Source organism: Scyliorhinus torazame, chromosome 2 (assembly GCF_047496885.1).
Source record: "Scyliorhinus torazame isolate Kashiwa2021f chromosome 2, sScyTor2.1, whole genome shotgun sequence".
In the NCBI taxonomy this organism is placed as follows: Eukaryota; Metazoa; Chordata; class Chondrichthyes; order Carcharhiniformes; family Scyliorhinidae; genus Scyliorhinus; species Scyliorhinus torazame.
The window spans coordinates 204,422,137-204,437,395 of NC_092708.1; the positions used below are offsets into that span (position 1 = coordinate 204,422,137).

General features: G+C 48.0%; 1 protein-coding gene across 1 annotated transcript in view; it reads right to left on the bottom strand.

Annotated features, from left to right (window-relative positions):
- The window catches only part of LOC140395296 (INO80 complex subunit D-like), a 116,920-nt gene that overhangs the window by 59,907 nt on the left and 41,754 nt on the right, over positions 1–15,259 (bottom strand). Inside the window, exon 4 of the mRNA XM_072482889.1 lies at positions 5,180–5,285. Coding sequence (XP_072338990.1) covers positions 5,180–5,285 — 106 coding nt within the window. The remainder of the gene's footprint in view (positions 1–5,179; positions 5,286–15,259) is intronic.

Sequence of the window (15,259 nt, forward strand, 5' to 3'; positions counted from 1 at the left end):
CATAATAATGTTTGTCCTGCGTTTGCACAGAGTATAAGTCCGATTCTGAACAACATTGACAATAAGTCACTGGGTTCCACTTTCGTTGGGGTCAGGAGATGGTTGGTTCAAGCCCCACTCCAGACATAATGATCTAATCTGTCACTCCAGTGTAGGAGTTCAGCACTATCGCCATCTTTCAGATAAGATATTAAATTCAAGCCCCAATCGCCCTCTGAGCTAGATATAAAAGGATCCAAATATATCGGACTGTGAGCCAGTTGGATTTTTATGACAATCTGACAGTAGAGAAGTTCCCATGGAGTCCTGACCAATATTTATCCCTCAATAAACAGCACTAAAACAGATGACTGGTCATTATCTCAGTGCTGTTAGTGGGACTTTGCTGTGTGCAACTTGTTAGTTTTCAATATAATACAACAGTGACTATACTTCAAAGGTACTCAATTGACTGTAAAGTGCTTTACAGTATCCTTCTGGGATGCAAATCCTTTTCATAAGTAGACCAAGATGATGCCAGGAAGAGTTTAGATATTTAATTAATTATGTTCTCTCAGAAAATATGCAAGGAATAAACTGATCTCTACTGTTCTGTGCACTTGTCATAAGAAACCTCCATTCTTAACAACAAAAGGACCAAGGCATTCAAGGAAAGTTTTTGAAACCATACACAGGGTTAGAAACTCTTCAGTAAAAGTATAACTCTTTCATTTTAAAATTATACTTCACTGTCAAGTGCTTAGTTGCTCTTTTAGCTTTTACTGACACCGTCTGTTATTACAAGGCTGCAGCTTCTGCTCATGTATGGATTCTTTGTATTAAAGAAATACTACAGACATCAATTTGCAAATAAGCAGCGATCTTGCTATACTGAACAAAGAGCAAAATACTAGATGCTGAAAATCTGAAGCAAGAGCAGAAAATGCTGGAAACATGCAGGAGGCCAGGAAGAATCTGTGCAGAAAGAAACAGAATTTTAACTTCTGTCTGTGGATCTTAGAATTGAAACAGCAATTCAGATGTGAGGAAACCTGAAAAGTCTTCACTCCATGCAGAAACTGTCCAACCTGCTAGATCTTTCCCTCCAATTTCTGATCTTGCAAGTGTGCCATGCAGAAAAAGAACGATCCAAAAATCCAATCAACCCAAGTTACTTGGAAAACTTATGTAGTACCTTCATTTGATCACCCATGGGAAAGCAATAAACAATTCCAATGTCCACATCAGACACTGGAGAAGGAGCAAATTAGACTCACAAGGATGATACCAGAATTGAGACGAAAACTGTCAGGAAAGACTGACAAGCTGAACAAACGAGAAGGCTAAACCTTGTTCGAATTGAGTCTTTAAAATTATGAAGGGGTCCAACTGGTGTTAGTTGAACGAGAGTAACCACCCCCCCATTAACTTTTAATACCGACAGCCTTATCAATATTAAACCCTTCAAGTATCTGCAATACCTCCTCTTCAACCATGGCCTGCACAGTCTCTTCATAGAATCCCTTCAGTGCAGAAGGAGGCCATTGGTCCACCGACCCTCTGAAAGAGCACCCCACCCAGGCAGACTCTCCCGTTACCCTACCTAACCTTTTTGGACTCCAAGAGACAATTTTGAATATCCAATCCACATAACCTGCACATCTTTGGACTGCGGGAGGAAACCAGAGCACCTGGAGGAAACCCACACAGACTCTCCTGCAAACTCCACAAGTCACCCAAGGTGCGAACTGAACCTGGGTCCCTGGCACTGCAAGGCAGCAGTGCTAACCACTGCGCCACCGTGCCGCCCTTGGTAAAGAGGTATTCATTTAATAGCTCAGTTATGCCCCCGGCTGCATGAATAAATCCCCTTTTTGGTCCTTCCATCTTCTCTTTCCACTCTTTTACTATTTATATGCCGATAGAAGACTTTTGGATTCCCTTTCAGGTTACCGGTCAGTCACTTTTCATTCGGAGCTTAGGGCATTGGCAGCTGAAGATATAACCTCCAATGGTGGAGCATTTAAAATCAGGAATGCTTAAGGGGCTGGAATTAGAAGAGGCTTCAGGGATATCTTCTGGGACTGGAGAAGACTACAGAGGGCAATGGGGGGCAAAGTCGTGAGAGGGATGTGAAAATAAGGATGAGACTTTAAAATGAGATGTTGCTTAATTGGGAGCCAACGTACATCAGAGTGATAGGTGGATGGAGTTTGGTGAGAGTTAGAACTTGAGCAGTTTTGGAAGACCTCATGGAAGATAGCAGAGGGTTGGGGCAGTTAAATCTAAAAGTAACAAGCCATGGAGGATCACATGGCAGGCATGGAGTCAGGTAATATTACAGAGGTGGCAAACGACAATCTTTTTTGTAATAAACATTTTGTTGAGGTATTTTTGGTATTATAACAACAAAATAAATATACATGAAACTATAAACATAGTGCAAAAGCCGCCTCCCTCCCTTACAGTTCCCACTTTTATTAACCCCCTAGTCTAAGCTAAACTAAACACCACCCCCCCACCCCCCTTCTGCTGACGATTAATTTTCCGCAAAGAAGTCGACGAACTGTTGCCACCTCCGGACGAACCCTAACAGTGACCCTCTCAAGGCAAATTTGATTTTCTCCAAACAGAGAAAGCCAGCCATGTCCAATAACCAGGTCTCCGACTTTGGGGGCTTTGAGTCCCTCCAAGCTAATAGTATCCGTCTCCGGGCCACCAAGGAAGCAAAGGCCAGAACGTCTGCCTCTTTCTCCTCCTGGATTCCCAGGTCTTCCGACACCCCAAAAATCGCTACCTCTGGACTCAGTGTCACCCTTGTTTTTAACACTGTGGACATGACATCAGCAAACCCCTGCCAAAATCCCCTAAGCTTCGGGCATGCCCAGAACATGTGGACATGGTTCGCTGGTCCTCCCGCACATTTTGCACACCTGTCTTCCACCCCAAAGAATCTGCTCATCCGGGCCACTGTCATGTGAGCCCGATGAACGACCTTGAATTGTATCAGGCTGAGCCTGACACATGTTGCGGACGCGTCAACTCTACTCAACGCGTCCGCCCATAGACGATCCTCTATCTCTCCTCCCAGCTCCTCCTCCCACTGGCGCTTCAGCTCCTCGGTCTGCGTCTCCCCTGACCCCATAAATTCCTTGTAAATGTCAGAGACGCTACCTTCTCATCGCCACCCTCTGGAAACTACCCTGTCCTGAATCTCCCTTAGTGGTAGGAGCGGGAAGGTTGACACCTCTTTATGTACGAAGTCCCGCACCTGCAGATACCTGAATTTGTTTCCCCTCGCCAACCCAAACTTCTCCTCCAGCGCCCTCATACTCGGAAAGCTCTCCTCTATAAACATATCCCCCATCCTCACAATCTCTGCTCTCCGCCACATCCGGAACCCCGCCATCCATACTTCCCGGGGCAAACCGGTGATTATTACAGATTGGGCACCAGACCGATGCTCCCTCTGCTCCCACATGTCTCCTCCATTGCCCCCAGACTCTCAGGGCCACCATCACCACGGGGCTGGTGGAATACCGTGCCGGTGGGAACGGCAGAGGCGCAGTTACCAACGCCCCCAGACTGGTGCCCTTGCATGATGCTGCCTCCATATGCTCCCATGCCAACCGCTCCCACACCACCCACTTCCTGATCATGGCTATATTCGCTGCCCAGTAATAGTTACTAAAATTTGGCAGCGCCAGCCATCCCTCTCCCCGACTCCGCTCAAGCATTACCTTCCTTACCCAGCGGGGTCTTGCCCGCCCAAACGAAGCCAGTGATGCAAACGACAATCTTAATGAGATGGGATATCGGTTTGGAAGCTCAACAAGGTCGAACATGATAAAAAATCTGGTTCAGCCTCAGACAGTTCCACGAAGAGGGTTGAAATTGAGAGCAGGGGAAGAGTTTGTGGCGGGAATCGAAGACATTGGCTTCAGTCTTCCAAATGTTTAGCTGGAGGCAATTTCTGCTCATCCAGTACTGGAAGTCAGACAGGTAGACTGACAAACTAGGGATTGATTGTGGAGAGGTTGAGAAAAATGTTGATGAGGTAGAGAGTGGTGTCAGTATGCATGTGGAAACTGATGCTGAGTTTCTGGGCGACATTTCAAAGGGGCAGCATACAGATGAGAAATACATGATGGTAACGGATAAATCATCCTTCTCTGGTATGACATTCCTCACAATAATTACCCTGGTTCTTCTTGTGCCCTCGCTCAGAGTACAGATTAGCGACAATGTTCTGCTGCAGGTCCATGCTAGAGAACAAATGCAGTGGTAGCCAAACATATTTGCAGCCAATAGGTGCAGGAGCCCTCTGGCCAAACAAGCCAAGCGGGATTTGAATCCAGGTCACAGTAGCAAAAGGGCAATGTGTAAGCAGCTGCACCGGCTATTTGCATAAGATGTCCAAGTTTTAAGAAAAAACAGCAACAAAAATCAGAACCTGCCCACCAGGACGACTGCATGGGAGTTACAGCAAAGAAGCAATCCATTCAGTCCAGAAATTCTGATATCATGCTACACACGAGCTTCCTCCAACCTTACTTCATCTAACCCTATCAACATATCCTTTTATCCCTTTCTCCTCAGTGGACTTAGCTTAAATGCATCTCTGGTATGTATCTGAATGACTCCTTGTGTCAGCAAGTTCCACATTCTAATGACACACAGAGTACAGTCATTTTTCCTGAATTCCCAACAGGATCTATGAGCAACTGTGTTATCTTTACAAACTCGAGTTTTCAACTCCCCACTGTGGAGGCCCCTTCTCTACATCCACCCCAATAAACCCCTTTATTATTATAAACTTTTCTTGTTACGCCACCTCGCAGCCTCCACTATTCAAAAGAATAGAGCCACAGTCATTCAGTCTTTCCATATTATTACACCCTTTCTCTGGTACAACCCTTGTAAATCTTTATTACATTTTCTCCTGTATTTGTGCCCTTTTTGTCACATGGGAGACCTGAATTGTCCACATGAATTGTCGTCTAACCAATCAATGAGATCAAAGACGTACACCAGCAAAACATCATTCCTTATTCGAAACGTGCATGCCCTGTATATGTCACAGGTGTACGTTGATGGGTTTATTGCAGTAGAAAGTTAAAACGTGCCTACAAAGCCAAGTTATCAGTTCCCAGACCAGGGGCCCAACAAGTTGCTGAATGATTACCCGGATGGTACTCACTCGGGCCGAATAGCTGACCACTTGTCCCGCAACGTCCATGCATATTGGCAAGGAGGCACACGTTCATCTTCCTCCTCTTCCTCGCTGTCCTCAGACCAGTCTAGCCCTGTAGACGAGAAGAATGTCATCTCATTGAACCCAAGGCAGGACGCAAAGCATTACACTGGCGATCCAGGGAAGCTTTTCCAAGTGATAGGGAAGGGGACATGTGGGATGAACACCCACAGTGTAGAGCATGTAAAAACCCAGGAATCATTTAATAAAGGTACCATGACAAAGTGCAATGCTTAAAGATTTCAAAACAGATAAGCAAAATGAACAAGAATGAATCCAATTAATGATATTTCATAGGACAGTAGAGACCCATGACCAATCATCACGATCCACTTACAACTAGAGACACAATCTTGCTTCACAGCAGGTATTGGCCCAAAGTTACTGACTCCAGAAATACAATAATAGAGTTCGACTTGGTGAAAAATGTGCCTTGCGTTACTGTGCACGTTAATGGGCCCCTGGGGTCAGTGCGTTAATGGTAAGTCTTGGCGTTCAGTGTGTTCATTGGCAGAGTAACACTTAAGGCTCAATCTCCAGTAACAACCTGACCCCCTAAAGTTAGTGTTTCCATTAACACACTGAGCCCGAGAATCAGAGTCCCCATTAACAACCTGACCCCAAAAGTCAGGGACCCCAATTAACACACTGAATCAGTGTCCCCCTAAACACACTGACACCGAGAGTCAACTTCCCCCATAAACACACTGACCCCGAGGGTCAGCGTCCCCCATAAACACACTGACCCCGAGGGTCAGCGTCCCCCATAAACACACTGACCCCGAGAGTCAGCGTCACCATAAACACACGGACCCAGAGAATCAGCGTCCACTATAAACACACCGACTCCAAGAGTCAGCGTCCCCCATAAACACACTGACCCCGAGAGTCAGCGTCACCATAAACACACGGACCCAGAGAGTCAGCGTCCACTATAAACACACCGACTCCAAGAGTCAGCGTCCCCCATAAACACACTGACCCCGAGAGTCAGCGTCACCATAAACACACGGACCCAGAGAGTCAGCGTCCACTATAAACACACCGACTCCAAGAGTCAGCGTCCCCCATAAACATACTGACCCCGAACGTCAGCGTCCCCCATAAACACACTGACCGAGAGTCAGCGTCCCCCCATAAACACCTGACCCAGAGTGTCAGCGTCCCTCATAAACACACTGACCCCGAGTCAGCGTCCCCCCCTAAACACCGAGAGTCAGCGTCCCCCCCTAAACACCGAGAGTCAGCATGCCGCATAAACTACCTGACCCTGTGCCAGCGTCCCCATAAACACACTGACCCAGAGAGTCAGTGTCTTCATAAACACACTGACCCAGAGAGTCAGCGTCCCCATAAACACACTGACCCCGAGAGTCAGTGTCCCCCATAAACACACTGACCCCGAGAGTCAGTGTCCCCCATAAACACACTGACCCCGAGAGTCAGTGTCCCCCATAAACACACTGACCCAGAGAGTCAGCGTCACCATTAGCACACAGATCCCAAGAGCCAGCATCCCCATTAACACACGGACCCCAAGAGCCAGTGGACCCATTAACATATTGACCTCGAGAGTCAGCGTCCCCATAAACACACTGACCCAGAGAGTCAGCGTTCCCATAAACACACTGAGCCCGAGAGTCAGGGTCCCCATTAACACACTGTACCCCAGTGGCTTACCGTCTCAATTAAAACACCAACCCCTAGAGGATCGCTCCACATTAACACACTGACCCCTGGAGTCCATGTGCTAATGGGGACAGTAACTCCAGCGGTCAGTGCGTTAAGGGAGAGAGCAACTCCAGGGGTCAGTGCGTTAACGGGGATGGTATCTTAGGGGCCAGTGCTTTAAGGTGGGCAGAAGCTCGCGGGGTCAGTGCATTAATGGGGACAGTAATTCCAGGGGCCAATGCGTTGAGGAGGACAGTAACTCTAGGGATCAGTGCGTTAAGGGGGACAGTAACTCCAGGGGTCAGTGTGTTAAGGGGGACAGTAACTGCAGGGGTCAGCGCATTGAGGGGGACAGTAATTCGATGGGTCAGTGCGTTAAGGGAGACAGTAATTGTAGGGGTGTGTGTGAAGGGAGACAGTAACTGTAGGGGTCTGTGCGTTAGGGAGACAGTAACTGGAGGGGTCTGTGTGTTAAGGGAGACAGTAACTCTAGGGGTCAGTGCTGTAAGGGGACAGTAGCTCTAGGGGTCAGTGCGTGAAGGGGGGCAGTAACTCCAGGGGTCAGTGCGTGAAGGGGGACAGTAACTGCAGGGGTCAGTGCATTGAGGGGGACAGTAATTCCATGGGCCACTGCGTTAAGGGAGACGGTAACTCCAGGGGTCAGTGCGTTAAGGGGGCTAGTAATTCCAGGGGACAGTGTGTTAAGGGAGACAGTAACTCCAGGGGTCAGCGCGGTAAGGGGGAACAGTAAGTAGTATGGGCTGAAGTTAGAAACAGGAAAGGAGGGGTCACCCTGTTGGGAGTTTTTTATAGGCCTCCTAATAGTTCTAGGGATGTAGAGGAAAGGATGGCGAAGATGATTCTGGATATGAGCGAAAGTAACAGGGTAGTTATTATGGGAGACTTTAACTTTCCAAATATTGACTGGAAAAGATATAGTTCGAGTACAATAGATGGCCCGTTTTTTGTACAGTTTGTGCAGGAGGGTTTCCTGAAACAATATGTTGACAGGCCAACAAGAGGCGAGGCCACGTTGGATTTGGTTTTGGGTAATGAACCAGGCCAGGTGTTGGATTTGGAGGTAGGAGAGCACTTTGGGGACAGTGACCACAATTCGGTGACGTTTACGTTAATGATGGAAAGGGATAAGTATACACCGCAGGGCAAGAGTTATAGCTGGGGAAAGGGCAATTATGATGCCATTAGACGTGACTTGGGGGGGATAAGGTGGAGAAGTAGGCTGCAAGTGTTGGGCACACTGGATAAGTGGGGCTTGTTCAAGGATCAGCTACTGCGTGTTCTTGATAAGTATGTACCGGTCAGACAGGGAGGAAGGCGTCGAGCGAGGGAACCGTGGTTTACCAAGGAAGTGGAATCTCTTGTTAAGAGGAAGAAGGAGGCCTATGTGAAGATGAAGTGTGAAGTTTCGGTTGGGGCGATGGATAGTTACAAGGTAGCGAGGAAGGATCTAAAGAGAGAGCTAAGACGAGCAAGGAGGGGACATGAGAAGTATTTGGCAGGAAGGATCAAGGAAAACCCAAAAGCTTTCTATAGGTATGTCAGGAATAAGCGAATGACTAGGGAAAGAGTAGGACCAGTCAAGGACAGGGATGGGAAATTGTGTGTGGAGTCTGAAGAGATAGGCGAGATACTAAATGAATATTTTTCGTCAGTATTCACTCAGGAAAAAGATAATGTTGTGGAGGAGAATGCTGAGCCCCAGGCTAATAGAATAGATGGTATTGAGGTACGTAGGGAAGAGGTGTTGGCAATTCTGGACAGGCTGAAAATAGATAAGTCCCCGGGACCTGATGGGATTTATCCTAGGATTCTATGGGAGGCCAGGGAAGAGATTGCTGGACCTTTGGCTTTGATTTTTATGTCATCATTGGCTACAGGAATAGTGCCAGAGGACTGGAGGACAGCAAATGTGGTCCCTTTGTTCAAAATGGGGAGCAGAGACAACCCCGGCAACTATAGACCGGTGAACCTCACGTCTGTAGTGGGTAAAGTCTTGGAGGGGATTATAAGAGACAAGATTTATAATCATCTAGATAGGAATAATATGATTAGGGATAGTCAGCATGGCTTTGTGAAGGGTAGGTCATGCCTCACAAACCTTATTGAGTTCTTTGAGAAGGTGACTGAACAGGTAGACGAGGGTAGAGCAGTTGATGTGGTGTATATGGATTTCAGCAAAGCGTTTGATAAGGTTCCCCACGGTAGGCTATTGCAAAAAATACGGAGGCTGGGGATTGAGGGTGATTTAGAGATGTGGATCAAAAATTGGCTAGCTGAAAGAAGAAAGAGGGTGGTGGTTGATGGGAAATGTTCAGAATGGAGTACAGTCACAAGTGGAGTACCACAAGGATCTGTTCTGGGGCCGTTGCTGTTTGTAATTTTTATCAATGACCTGGAGGAATGCGCAGAAGGGTGGGTGAGTAAATTTGCAGACGATACTAAAGTCGGTGGTGTTGTCGATAGTGTGGAAGGATGTAGCAGGTTACAGAGGGATATAGATAAGCTGCAGAGCTGGGCTGAGAGGTGGCAAATGGAGTTTAATGTAGAGAAGTGTGAGGTGATTCACTTTGGAAGGAATAACAGGAATGCGGAATATTTGGCTAATGGTAAAGTTCTTGAAAGTGTGGATGAGCAGAGGGATCTAGGTGTCCATGTACATAGATCCCTGAAAGTTGCCACCCAGGTTGATAGGGTTGTGAAGAAGGCCTATGGAGTGTTGGCCTTTATTGGTAGAGGGATTGAGTTCCGGAGTCGGGAGGTCATGTTGCAGCTGTACAGAACTCTGGTACGGCCGCATTTGGAGTATTGCGTACAGTTCTGGTCACCGCATTATAGGAAGGACGTGGAGGCTTTGGAGCGGGTGCAGAGGAGATTTACCAGGATGTTGCCTGGTATGGAGGGAAAATCTTATGAGGAAAGGCAGATGGACTTGAGGTTGTTTTCGTTGGAGAGAAGAAGGTTAAGAGGAGACTTAATAGAGGCATACAAAATGATCAGGGGGTTAGATAGGGTGGACAGTGAGAGCCTTCTCCCGCGGATGGATATGGCTGGCACGAGGGGACATAACTTTAAACTGAGGGGTAATAGATATAGGACAGAGGTCAGAGGTAGGTTCTTTACGCAAAGAGTAGTGAGGCCGTGGAATGCCCTACCTGCTACAGTAGTGAACTCGCCAACATTGAGGGCATTTAAAAGTTTATTGGATAAACATATGGATGATAATGGCATAGTGTAGGTTAGATGGCTTTTGTTTCGGTGCAACATCGTGGGCCGAAGGGCCTGTACTGCGCTGTATTGTTCTATGTTCTATGTAACTGCAGGGGTCAGTGCATTGAGGGGGACAGCAACTCCATGGGTCAGTGCATTAAGGGGGACAGTAAATCCAGGCGTCAGTGCGTTCATGGGGACAGTAAATCCAGGGGTCAGTGCGTTAAGAGGGACAGTAACTCCAGGGGTCAGCACGGTAAGGGGGACGGTAACTCCAGGGGTCAGCGCATTAAGGGGGACAGTAACTCCAGGGTTCTGTGCGTCAAGGGGGACAGTAACTCCAGGGGTCAGTTCGTTATGGGGGACAGTAACTCCAGGGGTCAGTTCGTTATAGGGGACAGTGACTCCAGGGGTCAGTTCGTTAAGGGGGACAGTAACTCCAGGGGTCAGTTCGTTAAGGGGGACAGTAACTCCAGGGGTCAGTGCGTTAAGGGGGACAGTAACTCCAGGGGTCAGTGCGTTAAGGGGGACAGTAACTCCAGGGGTCAGTGCGTTAAGGGGGACAGTAACTCCAGGGGTCAGTGCGTTAAGGGGGACAGTAACTCCAGGGGTCAGTGCGTTAAGGAGGACAGTAACTCCAGGAGTCAGCACGGTAAGGGGGACAGTAACTCCAGGGGTCAGTCTGTTAATGGTGACAGTAACTACAGGCGTCAGTCTGTTAATGGAGACTAACACTAGGAATCAGTGTATTAATGGAGGCTGTAGCTGTAGCGGTTAGTCTGTTAATGGACACTGTAACTGTAGGGGTAAGTCTGTTTTTTCTTATAAATTGTGGGTACCTAATAATATTTTTTCAATTAAGGTGTAATTTAGCGTGGCCAGTCCTCCTGACCAGCATATATTTGGGTTGTGGGGGCGAAACATATGCAGACATGGGGAGAATGTGCAAACTCCACACAGACAGTGACCTGGGGCCGGGATCGAACCCAGGTCCTCAGTGCCGTGAGGCAGCAGTGCTAACCACTGCACCACCATGACACCCCAGGGGGTCAGTCTGTTAATGGAGACTGTAACTGTAGGGGTCAGTCTGTCAATGGAGACTGTAACTCTAGGGGTCAATGTGTTAATGGGGACAGTAACTCGAAGGGTCAGTCTGTTAGTGGAGACTAAAACTAGGAGTCAGTGTGCTAATGGAGGCTGTAACTCTAGGGGTTAGTCAGTTAATGGGGACAGTAACGTCAGTGTGTAAATGGGTACAGTAACTCTTGAGGTCAGTGTGTTAATGGGGGAATACCTCGGTGTCTGTGTTTTAAAAAAAATATGTTTATTTGTGTCTGTGAGTTAATGGATATAGTAACTCTGGGGGTTAGTGTGTTAACGGGGACAGAGGGTGGGTGGAACAAGTGTTCCATTCGTGTTGGGATATGAAGACAATGGGGACTGCTGTGCTCATCAACAAAAGGGTGGCTTTGGGGGAGAGAGGCCAATGTTTTGGCCTTTGCGTCCCTGGTGGCCCAGAGACAGATTCTGTTGGGATGGAGGGACTCAGAGCCTCTAAAGTCGGGGGTTTGGGTCAGTGACATGGCAGGGTTTCTTAGGTTAGAGAAAATTAACTTTGCCTTAAGGGGTTCACTACAGGGGTTCGCTCGGAGGTGGCAGCCGTTCATCGACTTCTTCAAGGAAAATTGACCATCAGCAGGGGGGTGGGAGAAGAGGAGGCATGGAAGTGTGGAATAAGGGTAGGAAAACCAATGTATGGGTAATTAGGGTTTATGCTTTAGGGGCAGGGGGTTGGGCACGTTATTGTGGGTTTTTTGTGTGCGTTGGATCTCTTTGTTTAAAATGTTAAAATTATAAATGCCTTAATATAATATTTTCTAAAAAAACTAAAAGGGTGGCTTTTTCGGCGAGTAATATAGTAGGGGATCTGGGGGAAGATACCCAATGAAGATTGGAAGGCTGGAGGGAGCTCCTGTGGTGAGTGAATGTGTATGCCCTTAACTGGGATGATATGGAATTTATTACAGTGTTGACGAGGGTTCTGGATTTGGATACACATTGGTTGATTATATGAGGGAATTTTAATTGTGCGTTTGATCCCAGGATGGATCGGTCGTGCCCCAACTCCGTGAAGGTGTTGGGGGCGGCGAAGGAATTGCTAGGGTTCATGGAGCGGATGGGGTGTGTAAATCCATGGAGGTTTGGGCATCTGAGGGCGACGGAATTTTCTTAATTTTCACATGTACACCATGTGTACTCCGGTTTCAACTTTTCTTGTTATTGATAAGGTATTGTTTCCATCGGAAAACTCAGCAATTGTTATATCGGATCTCGCGTCGCATTTCATGCATCTGTACGTGGAGACGTTTGGCACTCTGAGATCGCCATGCTGGTTCAACATGGCACATTCGGTGTATAAGGGGCCAAGAGAGAGGATTGGGGCGGCAATAGGCACGCGTGTTGAGTTTAATAAAAGTAAGGTCTCTCCGTCCATGTTTTGGGAGGCATTGAAGGCGCTAATTAGGGGGAAGCTAATCTCGATCAAGGTGGAGAGAAGAGGAAGAAGCTCCAGGTGGAGTTGTCGACAGGGAAGGCGGTTGGTCAGTTGCGCCAGGTACAAGTGGGTATTTTATGAATCTGGCGACAAGGCCAGTAGGCTGTTGGCACACCAGTTGAGATGGCTGGCGGTTTAGAGGGAATTCAGGCAGGTAAAGGACTCCAGGGGCAAGGAGGGCTATGACCCTTGTACAGTGAATGGTGCTTGAGGCTTTCTATCGGGGTCTGTACGGGGGAGCGCAGAGTTGGGCCTCATCAAGGGGAAATGTTCAATGATTTGTTAGCCGGTGGAAACTCCTGCCCACGTTGGCACAAGCATCGATTTCGCTCAATTTGAAAAAGGATAAGGATCCAGAGGAGTGAGGTTGTTACCGACCGATATCACTGTTAAATGCGGATGCAAACTTGTTGGCCAAGGTTTTGGCAACATGCCTGGAGGATTGTGTATCGGGGGTGATAGGTGAGGACCAGACAGGGTTCGTGAAGGGGCGACAATTGTCGTCCAATATTGAATGTGGTGATGACACCTCTGACGGGCCAGGAAACAGAGGTGATATTATCTATGGACGTAGAGAAGGCGTTTGACCGGGTTAAGTGGGAGTACCTTTGAGCTACTGGGGGCTTTGGTTTTGGGCTGGGGTTCATCAGCTCGATTTGGTTGTTGTGCAGGGCCCCCATGGCTCGTGCTCGCATGAACAACTTTGGGGTATTTTCGATTATACAGGGGAAAAAGGCAGGGATGTCCACTTCCCTTTGCTGTTTGCATTGACAATTGAACTGTTGGCAATGGTACTTAGGGTACCGACGGAGTGGAGGGGGGGTAAATAAAAAGGGAGGTTGTGGAACACAGAGTGTCCTTATATGCAGACAACTTGTTGTATATGACGGACCCAAACTCTAGTAGGAGTAGGATTATGGAGTTTTTGATTACATCTTTTCACTACAGGTCGGCGCAACATCGAGGGCCGAAGGGCCTGTACTGCGCTGTAATGTTCTAGGTTCTATGTTCTATGGTGAAGTTGCTGTCTTGGTTGATCAAGTCGAGTTTTCGGTACCTGGGAATACTGGTGGTGCATAGCAGGGCACGGTTGCAAAAGTTGTATGGTGCCTGGGTGGCACAGTGGTTAACACTGTTGCTTCATACCTCCGAGGACCCGGGTTTAATCCCAGCCCCGGGTCACTGTCGGTGTGGAGTTTGCATATACTCCCCGTGTCTGCGTTGGTCTCAGCCACACAACCCAGATATATGCAGGATTGGCCACGCTAAATTGCTCCTTAAAAACATAGTTCAATCCCGTCGGGGGGGGGGGTGCGAAGGCGTTGGCTGGACAAATGGAGGAAATGGGAGGGGTGGACCCTTGAAGGTTTCTGCACCCGGGGGAGTGGGAGTACTCGTTTTTCTCGACGGTCCATAAGGTATACTCACGGATCGACTTTTTTGTGGTGGGGAAGGCTTTGCTGGCTGGGGTTAAGGGGTCGGAGTACTCGGCAATTGCAGTACCAGTACATTGGGTGGATATGGTACTCGAGAAGGGGGTAGTACAGAGGCCACGGTGGAAATTAGATGTGGGACTGAGGGTTCTGTGATAAAATTGAAAAAGTTACTGAGGAATATGTGGGTTTCAACTGTACAGGTGAGGTGTCGAGGGCAATAAATCAAATCAAATCAGTTGTCTGGGAGGCTAGAAAGGCTGTGGTGAGGGATGAGGTGAGGTTGATTAAGGCCATGGTGGACAAAGAGGAGAGGTTGGAGCTGCAGAGAGTAATAGATGAGATGCTGGAGGTAGATAGGAGTTATGCAGAAGATGGGGACCCAACGAAGTTGGTAAAGAGGAAGGAACTGCAGCTGAGTTTTGACCAGAAAGGCGTTATGCCAATTGAGGCAAGCAATGGGTGCAGTTTACAAGCAGGGCCTACGTGAGCGGGTCAGCTTCAGAGGGAGGTGGCGGCAAGGGAAATTGTTCAGGTGGAGGACAGGGAAGTAGGTGGTGGCTCCGATTAATAAGATTTTTGAGGAATTCTACGAGAGGTTGTACAGGTCAGAGCCACCTGGGGGAGACCAGGAGATGCAGCAATTTCTAGATGGGCTAGAGCACCCGAGGTTAGGGGAGGGGGACAGGGCTGCATTAGAAGGAGCGATAGTGGAGCAGAAGATAAAGGATGCGATTGGGAGGTTGCAGTCGGGGAAGGTGGCAGGGCCAGATGGGATTCCGGTGGAACGTTATTAAAAATTCAAGGATAAGCTGGCAATCCTGATGGTGGGGATGTTTGAGGAGGCGATAGGGAAGGGGGTGTTAGCACAAACTTTGGGGCAGGCATCGATTTCCCTGTTGCTTAAAAAAGGTAAGGATTCGATGGAGTGTGGATCGTATAGGCCCATATCACTTTTAAATGTGGACACAAAGGTGTTGTTGAAGGTACTGGCAGGTAGGCTGGAGGAGTGCCTCCCGAAAGTGATAGGTGAAGATCAGACAGGGTTTGTGAGAGGGAGGCAGCTCTTTTCAAACGTCAGGAGGGTATTGAACGTGGTTATGGCACCAACGGAGGGGAAGGAAACAGAGGTGGTTGTGG